The sequence below is a fragment of the Rhineura floridana genome, chromosome 4, assembly GCF_030035675.1.
Source record: "Rhineura floridana isolate rRhiFlo1 chromosome 4, rRhiFlo1.hap2, whole genome shotgun sequence".
In the NCBI taxonomy this organism is placed as follows: Eukaryota; Metazoa; Chordata; class Lepidosauria; order Squamata; family Rhineuridae; genus Rhineura; species Rhineura floridana.
The window spans coordinates 68,121,212-68,130,915 of NC_084483.1; the positions used below are offsets into that span (position 1 = coordinate 68,121,212).

Sequence of the window (9,704 nt, forward strand, 5' to 3'; positions counted from 1 at the left end):
AGTCCAACCACAAACTGAGAAATCCCTGAAATCTTTCTGTGGTTGCTTGTTCTTATAGAAGCACATGCACACCGCCACGATTGAGGTTCAATGGCAGAAAAGACAGCTGTAAACTTTTCAACAGAACAGAAAAAAATCATGCTTGTTTTTCTCTATAACAACACATTTACAAAATACTGGGATTTTTCACCTTCTTGATCTCCATGAGCCGGTGTTGTGTAGTGCTGGGCTGTGACCAGGGAGCCCCAGGTTCAAATCCCTACTCAGTCATGAAGTTCACTGGGTATCTTTGGACTAGCTACTATCTCTCAGCCTTGTGTACTTCACAGGGATATGGGCACTTAAAGAGAGGAGGAAGGAACCTGTACACTGTCTGAATTCCTTGGAGAAAGAACTATGGATGGATGGATGGAAAGGAAACAAATAATGGATTTTATCCAATGTTCATCCCATACTATGTCTATTATTTTCAATGAATCTACTCGGAGTATGATTTTGTTGGATATCACACAAGAAATATTAATGATTGCCCTGACAACTTTCTTCCACACATAAAAATGCATTAAATAAAGACCAGCACTCTCTTGTACTCACAATTAATATAATTAGAGAAACATTGACATTTGCCATGGAGTAACAAGCCTTTTTTGTGATTTTAGTATAGGTCTGAGATACTAGGAATATGCTTAAAAGTCTTTAATTGCTGTTGTTCAGGTTTGTTTGTTTGTGTAATTATCCCAATTCCCTCCCCATCAGTTTATAAGATGTTTTGTAAGAGCGACTTGCTGAAGGCCTTGAAGCTGAGATAAAGCCTGAAAGTGATAGAAATTATTTCTTTGTGAATGTTTTAGGTTTACAATAATCTGAGACATCCAGATGATAATCAATGGAATCATGTTTCAATGTGCATCGTAAATGGTGGTGGAATACGGGCACCCATTGATGAACGAACCACAAATGGTATATTTAGTTTTAGGGATATTTTCAGGCAACGCTGCTTCATCTTACTCTTCATTTTCCACTTTCTATCAATAAACAAATTAGTTTTGGGGCCCTTATTTTATAGCTTATCCTTGATTTCCACAATTATCATTTTTTGGGGGGTAAAAGATTTGACTCCCACCCCCTTGAATATACATATATACATTTCAGCCATTTTTTAAAATGGAGCTTGCACTCATTCAGATGTATTATATTTCTGGATGTTAAAAGGCTGAAGGCCAGTCTAATGATTTTTGTTTCCATACGAAGGATAATGAAACACTTTTTGACATGAAAGTGTGTCTGTGTGGGATCATACTAGGAACCTCACTGTACCATAATCAGGTATATGGCAGCACAGTCATGGAAGCTCTGCATGTTACAAGGGATCCATGGAGCAAGCTGCCTCTACAGGTAGAACCAACTCCCTCTACCATGAAACATTTTCTTCAGCAGCCCCAGACTGATTTATACAGACTCTCCCCCGCCCAGGTGAAATTTAGTCAGCTAAGATCTGATTCTGAAGTCCATCTCCAGAGGATGAGGGAATGGCTACTGAGAGGGTTGTCTTTCAGTGGTGGCACCCAAACTTTGGAAGATCTTATCTAGAAACCAGTGCTTTCTTGACTATCTTTTAGTTATCAGGTGAAATCTTCTCTTGTGCCTTTATGGCTTTTAATCATGGAAAACCCTTTTGATTGCCATTAGCTGGTTTAATATTTCAAATTATAGAACTACAGTGTGGAAAGGGACCTTGGAAGGCATCCAGCCCACAGGCCCATGCAGGTGGATTTGGTTTTGGTAACAGGTTTTTCTTTCCTGCTGCTTTCATGGTTTGATTCTTGTTTGTTTTAGAATTTATACAAAAAGCTGTCTGAAGATGATAAAGGCAGGGTGAAACATCCTAAAGAGATTTATTTTTGTAATATTCCTACCCTTTGTCCTGCAAATTCAGAGTGGCATAAGCAGAGTTGTTATATTTTATTATTTACAACAAGCTTGTGTTGTAGGCTAGAGTACAAGATTGTGACTTGTCCAAAGCGTCAGTGAGCCTCCATTGCTGAATAGTGATTTGAACTCAGCCCTACTCTGTCTAAGCTATATCTACTGTACCATACTCTCCCCCCATGAGAAATATGACAACATAGCACAAAAATGATTGTTTTATAAAACAATGTCCTATCTCATTCAGGAACTATTACACTGGAAGAGCTGCTATCTGTGTTGCCTTTTGGAGGAACTTTCGATTTGCTAACGATCAAAGGTTCTGCTCTGAAAGCAGCATTTGAACACAGCGTTCACAGACATGGGGAAGGAACAGGTGAACTCCTCCAGGTCTCAAGTAAGATACCTTGCCTGCTTTGCCAGTTCAAAGTCCTAAACACACACACTTACGAAATAATCATAGGAGGATTATCTGCTTCTGCTTTTACAACAATGAGCTATCTGGAGCACTGCATCATTCTTAAAGCTAACTATGATGACCAAGCAGGTAGGACGTGATCAATCAAGGGCTTGGCTTTTCTTATAGGCTGCTATCTTGGGTGGCACAATTCAAGGGGCTTGCTCATCATGCTGCAAGCAGTGTATAAATTCAGGCTCCTGCAGAGCTGCTAGCATGGATGTCCTCACCCCAGCAGCAAAACCAAATATGAGCCAAAATTACTGTATGGCTCATGTTCTGAAACAAAAACTGCATTGTACTTATAAACAAAAAACAAACAAACAAAGCAGCACTTCTAGTAAGATCTGCTTCTTGTGTTAGAATTTTTGGTCACAAAACATATCAACAAATTGACTGGAATGACTGTGCCTAAATGGGCTGCATATAATGTTAGTCATATTCAGAGGAGACCCGCTGAAATTAATGGATGTTACTTACATAAGTTTATTAATCTCAATGGACCTGCTCTGAGTATGACTAACATCGGACCCTGTATGTATTTAGCATATACAGGCAAGGTAAGAAAAAATTTATATGGGCTTGGCTGCATTTGTGTGAACTGGGTGTCTTTTCTCCTTCAAGCAGGGGATCTTCCTAGCTTTGTGGTTACGCAATGTGTCAATGTCATTTTCCAGCTCTGTTGAATCATTGCCAAATGTATGCATATATGGAGAAATTAATTGCCTTTAAAAGCAAAAACACCCTCATATTCTGCTTTTCCACAAAGTGTGCATGAAACGGAGTACAATGAGAATCAATGGAGGAAAGATACCTAAATAATTCAGCTTTAAATCCATAGTTATAGCTGTGTGACAGAAAGCCGACTTCTACTGAGTCAGACTATTGCTTCATCTAGCTCAGTATTATCTACAGTAATTGTAATTATCTACCGGTAGCTTTGCAGGTTTTAGATAGGAATAATTTTCCAGCCCTAGCTAAAGATGCAGGGATTGAACCTTGGACTTTTTGCATGTAAACCATCTGCTCTGTCCCTGCATAGGACAGAACAGTTTATTCTGGTTCTAAACCTCCTCTGTTAGCAAGAGAGAGAGAGAGGAGGGGGAGGAGAGAGAGAGAGAGACTCTTCCGTGCAGTGGATTTTGAGAGTAAGCAAAAGGAGTCAGATATACAAGCATCAACATCATCTCCAGATATTTTTGCTTCTACCAACACTGACAAGCTCAACAGGCATAGGGAACCTGGGGCCTTCCAGATGTTCCTGGACTAGTTTGAATCTGCCCCAGCTGTATGGCCAATGGTCAGAGATTCCCACCCATATCTAAAGTGCTGTGTGGTGCTCTTTCTCCAGTACTCTAGAGCAATGCACTATTGGCCCCAGACTGCCTGCTCTAAACCCCCACCCAGAATGCTTGTGGCTGCTGCTGCCAACTAATACCTGATATAACACATTATGCCCTACACAGGAAAGCTGTGGTTAGAGAACAGTTTGTTCAAGTAGATTAAACTGTCACAGTAGACAAGACGGTTTTTGTTTTATTTTCCCACACGCAGCTTAAACTAAAAAAAAAAAGTGAGCATGTAGTATAGGCAAGCACATAGGCATACTGATTAAATAATGGTAAAGTATGTGCTTATTGTGGTATACTATGCAGCTGCTTTCCTGAAGTTAAGCAGGTCTGGGTCTGCTCAGTGCCTGGATGGGAGACTGAGTCCTATGTACACTGCCTTGAGTTCCATGCTGGAAGAAACGTGGGATGTAAATATACTTGCTAATAGATGCAACTAGTACTGGTCTGGAAAAAAATGTAATATTCCATTCCTGCTGCTTTTTGATCTGGTATATATACTATAAGTTATTTATGCAACTTTTTATTTTTTAATGCTAGATAATGCCTTCAAAATGGTATGAACCTTCTTAAAATGACCAGTTAACATTTCCAAAGGCCATTTTCACTAACTTTAAAAGGTTCTTTGAAAAAATTATAGTTATTTTCAGATTTTGTAAACCCCTCTGTCTTGTAATCCTTTAAAATTATTTATTTATTTATTTAATTTAATTTAATTTCATTTCATTTCATTTCATTTCATTTATAAACCGCCCTTAGCCAATGGCTCCCTGGGCAGTGTACAACATACAATAATAACAATAATCAACAAAAATCGCAAGATATAAAATACAGATACATAATAGGACTACCTAATGTTAAGGTAATTAAAACATTAAAATACATACAAATGAATTAAAATGCCTGGGAGAATAGGAAGGTTTTGGCCTGGCGCCGAAACGATAACAGCGTAGGCGCCAGGCATACCTCCTCGGGGAGACTATTCCATAATTCGGGGGCCAATGCTCTCCGGTGAAGTTAGACTATCATTATTATCATATTTTGTTCATTTATATTCTGCCTGTTCCTCAGAACTGGGACTCAAGGCAGCTTACAAAAATTGAAACAAATACAGATAAAAACATATAAGTGAAAACAAAGTTATTATTAAAATGTAGTTAAACTATAGAATTAAAACCATTTAAATCACATTGATTAAAAAACACAGAATAAACATCGGGGCAGAGCAATCCAAATAAGGGGAAGCTGGCGTAAGTGGTGCCAGCACAAGAGAAGCTGGCGTAAAGTTCCATTTGCCATTCAGGAGCCTCTGGATTGGCTGAAAGCTGAGCTGCATGCAGGAACCAGAAAGGAGAAGCTTGTTCTTCCAAATACCCCTACCAGGGAGTAAGCCCTCTCCATTGACTTCTATTATGTTTCTTTTCTTAGGCCAACCTTTTCCCCAGAGTAACTTTTGCCTGAATTGGGACCTGTAGGAGTGCTCTGAACATGAATTGGATGTGGTCTAAGTCCCTTCACCTTGGCCCCTCCCCAGACATGCCCATGGAACACCTCTTCTGCGGGACTTTTTGGGATCTCCAGTTGAGCCAGGCTGAGGGACTTACGCCAGCGTAGCCCAGCTGAGCTGGGACCCAGCCAGCTCAACTGGAGATCCTTCGCATGCAACTCCCCTCAACCTGGCATAAATGTAAGTTGGATTCAGTGGCATCACTAGGGTTGGTGTCACCCAGTGCGGTAACTCATCATGGTGTCAACCCCATGGACCTCCTCCCGTACCAGACCATACAGAATCCTTAGTAATGTTTTTTGTACTAATGTTACTCGTAAATCGTAATTCCCGTATATCACTGGATGTAATGGCAATAGTAGTGACATAAACTAGCAAAATTAAAATTACACCTTTAAATTACAATATCATACGTACAGCCTAAATGTATTTACATTTACATAGTTTCACGTGGTTAAAGTGAAAATTCAGTAAGAAAACAATAGAATTCTTTGTTATGTTTACTCAGAAGTCCCATTAATTTACAGCACAATCCTAACCATGTCTACTCAAAAGTAAGTCCTAATGAATTCAATGGGGTTTACTCCAGGTACATGGGATCAGCATTCCTTTACTCCCAGAAAAGCAAGTATTAGATTAAAGCTTTCATATTGGAAAGGTTTTCAAAGCACTGCCCTCTCCAACAGCCCAGGGTCTGACTGCTACACACAAGAGAAAAAAAACTTTAACCCATATTCTTACTTAAACTGAAGACCTCAAAACCACCATTTTGATGTTGTAATGAAGCCTAAGCACTGCCTGAGTCAACAAATCACAAGCCTGGCTCCCCTTATTGGCTACAATCCTGAAAGGGCGGGATTAGAGGCCAGAGCTTGGAAAAGTTATTTTTTGGAACTATAACCCCCATCAGCCCAATCCAGTGGCCATGCTTGCCGGGGCTGATGGGAGCTGTAGTTTAAAAAAGTAACTTTTCCAAGCTCTGGCTAAAAGCTGCTATACAGATTGGTTAAAAAACAGATTAAACAGTTGCGGGGGGGCTGATGTTTTGGTGTATATCTTGGGAACCAGACGACCTAGAAACTTAGAGGTTTTTTTAGAATTGAAGCCGAGAGTCCGGAGATTAAGGTAAGTTAGCTGGAGACCCGGAGGGGACCCCCCCAAACTGGAAACTCCACCAAAAATCGGACACCTGGAAACCCTACTCCATCTTTGCACCCCCTGATTGACTGCACCCCAACCCCCCCCCTTGGTACACCACTGAAGCATGCAGTGGGTTTACAGAGGCAGCGCTTGCCTGGGCTGGAGGTTTGAATCTCCTGCTCTTTGGCTGCAGAGCGGTTTTCCCCCCATCCTGCCTGGGAAGCCACTCAGGCACTCAGCCCAACAGCAGGCAGGGGATTCAAACCTCCTGCCTAAAATTCACAGCTGGTGAGCGGGCAGGCCAGGCAGGATGGGGGGAAAAACCGCTCTGCAGCCGAAGAGCGGGAGATTCCCCAAGAGGGAAGTGGCTGGCGAGATGGCTGCTGCAAGGCTGAAGATATAGGTGCCTAGAGGCGGCTCTGGGTGTCACCCCCCTCTGATGGTGTCACCCGGTGCGGTTCACACACACCCCACACCCCTAGTGACGCCGCTGGTTAGATTGCGCCCTAAACAGTACCATTAAAGCCCTTGCAGTCAGTTATCAAAAGACTGTTGGAACACAAAATTTTTCACTTGTTAACAGGACAGCAGGGAGGGAGCCAGTCTATCTTCCCTGAGAAAGGAGTTCCAGAGCCTGAGAACAACCACCAAGAAGGCCCTCTCCTGTGTTTGCACCAAACATGTCTGTGAGGGTGTCAGCAGACAGGCTTGTATGAGAAGATATGGTCCTTCAGATGACCTGAACCCAAGGCATATTGGGGACACAAAGGATGTACATAATACTTACCTATTATAATAGAATATGTCAGAGGAGGGGGGACAAGGTTCAATGCATTACAAAATAAAGCTAAACAAGTGTAGATGGGGGGGGGAGCCACCCTAACATATCAAATGCTGCTAACACCTTCAGTGGAGTAGATCTTAATCCATCATAGGGAGAAACTGGTTAATGGCTATAAATGATGGAGAAGAAAGTGTTTTATGGTTCCAGAACTTTTGTTCATGATCTAATGAGAAAGCCAAAGAGCAGTGTGATAACTTTACTGATAAGTGTTTATAGACCCAATGAATGCCGTGGCTGATGTTTAAAGTGCTGTTCAAACTTGTGTTTCATGATAGGTATAAAAGTGGTGTATGATCTTTCAGAAAGTCCGGGAAGCAGAGTGGTCACCTTAAAGGTTCTTTGCACAGAGTGTAGAGTACCAGTCTATGAACCACTCCAGATGGATAAAACATATAAATTGCTTCTACCTTCTTTCCTTGCTGGAGGAGGAGATGGATATCACATGCTAAAGGGAAGCTCAAATAACCACAGTAGTGGTAAGTATAAGTATTCCTGGTGATCTGTATGTGGCAAGTTGAACGATTCATAGAATCATAGAAGAGTTGGAAGGGGCCTATAAGGCTATTGAGTCCAACCCCTGCTCAATGCAGGAATCCAAAATAAAGACGAGATATATTATGTCCACAGCATTCCCATAGTCTATCAGGGAGGTTAGATTAGTCTGGCAGGATTTGTTTTTGATAAATCCATGTTGGCTTCTAGTAATCACTGCATTGTTTTCAAGGTGCTTATGGACTGACAGCTTTATAATCTGCTCCAGAATTTTACCAGGGGTTGATGTCAGGCTGACTGGTTTGTTGTTCCCAGGTTCCTCCTTTTTGCCCTTTCTGAAGATAGGTACAGCATTAGCCCTCCTTTAGTCATCTGGCATTTCACCTATCCTCCACAATTTTGCAAAGATAATAGATAGTGGTTCTAAGAGTTCTTCAGCCATTTCCTTCAGTACTCTAGGATGCAGTTCATTGGGCCCTGCAGATTTGAACTTGTTCAAAGTGATTCCGATGAGTATGGAAAATATTGCTAACATACAAACCTGTATTTTTCATGTCATCTTGTTTAAGCTGCCACAGAAAACATTTAATTCAGGTTACTTCTGGATTTTACCCAAAAGGAGAGAAGATGAAGGGCAAGAGAATGTTTAAATATTTGAAAAGGATAAACAAAAGGTTGAAGCAAAAATGGGAACACTTTAACAAGTATAATAGTACAATTACACACAGCTTCCAAAACAAGTATATTCATTAGTGAAAAGTAAAAGGAGAGGGGGGGTTCAGTGCATTAATAGTGACACAAGTTTCCTTCAAAGTCCAACAAGTAAAATCTGCTTGGCTTCAGTCTGATCTTGGTTTACATGTTGGAAATAAATATGGATCTCTAAAGTCACACCTGTTTTACACATGCTTTTCCTGGCATGGTTATTGCTGCCTCCATGGTTGTTCCCATGCCAGTCTATTTAAACATCAGCCACACATGCAAACCTCCCCAAACTCCAAGTGTTGCTTATAGGGTTTGCAAGTCAGCAGAATGCTGAAATACATGGATGGAGTCTTTGCACATACCTACTGATGTAGGAGCAACTGCATAGGCAATGGCAATAATGCAGGGAAAAGGCATATATAGAGCACTCCCCCCACTGAGTCATTAAAATCGAATACTGTACCAAATCTGAAGAGCTTCATTTTAAAAAAGCAGCAAATTAATATCCTGGGCAGACACACCCTAAGTGTATTACAATTTGGATTTAGACATCTACAGTACCATGCCATTTCTTGTAACCATGTATACAGGGAGAACACATACTAGGGACAAGAGGCTATGAGGATTCTTCCAGGTGTAGGTCATCATAGGAGGTGGCAAAAAGATGCAAGATTTAAGTTTTTTTACTAGCACACCACAGTTAACACTGGCTGTGCCCAGAATACTTTGTGGTTGTTTTAAACCTGTTTTAACACAGGTGGGCTCCCCAAACTATTTACTCACCACACACCGATAACTGGCAAACTAATTATTACAATGATTTGACTGACTTGAACTTTGCTTGGGTTTTTTTCTTAAATAGGTGATCTTGATGTTGCTGTCATTTCTAACTACATCACTAGAATGGGAAGGGTATTTCCAGCAGTTGAAGGTCGTGTGAAGTTTTCTGCTGGAAATGTATTCCAAGGACATTTCGCCTTGCTTTCTGGATTATTTGTTTTGCTTCTGTGCTTAATTTTATGATTTTTCACTTGTTTTTGGGAAACTGGACTTTTTCTACATTCTAGCAATTTCTTAGTACTTAAAACACAATCACAGCTGATTCAATGATTTTTGGAGGCTAGTATGTAAGTTGTTACTTTTACTGGAGTGGCTGGAAAGGACAAATCAACATTAATGTATTGGGTATGTAATGTGTCTAAACTGTGTTACACTTATGTATATAATTGATATGTATATATATGCTGTATACCTTTTGATTTTTAGAAAATTAAAATAAAACAA

General features: G+C 40.6%; 1 protein-coding gene across 1 annotated transcript in view; it reads left to right on the top strand.

Moving 5' to 3' along the window:
- The window catches only part of NT5E (5'-nucleotidase ecto), a 51,326-nt gene extending 41,622 nt beyond the window's left edge, over positions 1–9,704 (top strand). Inside the window, exons 6-9 of the mRNA XM_061623266.1 lie at positions 852–960; positions 2,174–2,323; positions 7,499–7,699; positions 9,283–9,704. Coding sequence (XP_061479250.1) covers positions 852–960; positions 2,174–2,323; positions 7,499–7,699; positions 9,283–9,443 — 621 coding nt within the window. The 3' untranslated portion in view covers positions 9,444–9,704. The remainder of the gene's footprint in view (positions 1–851; positions 961–2,173; positions 2,324–7,498; positions 7,700–9,282) is intronic.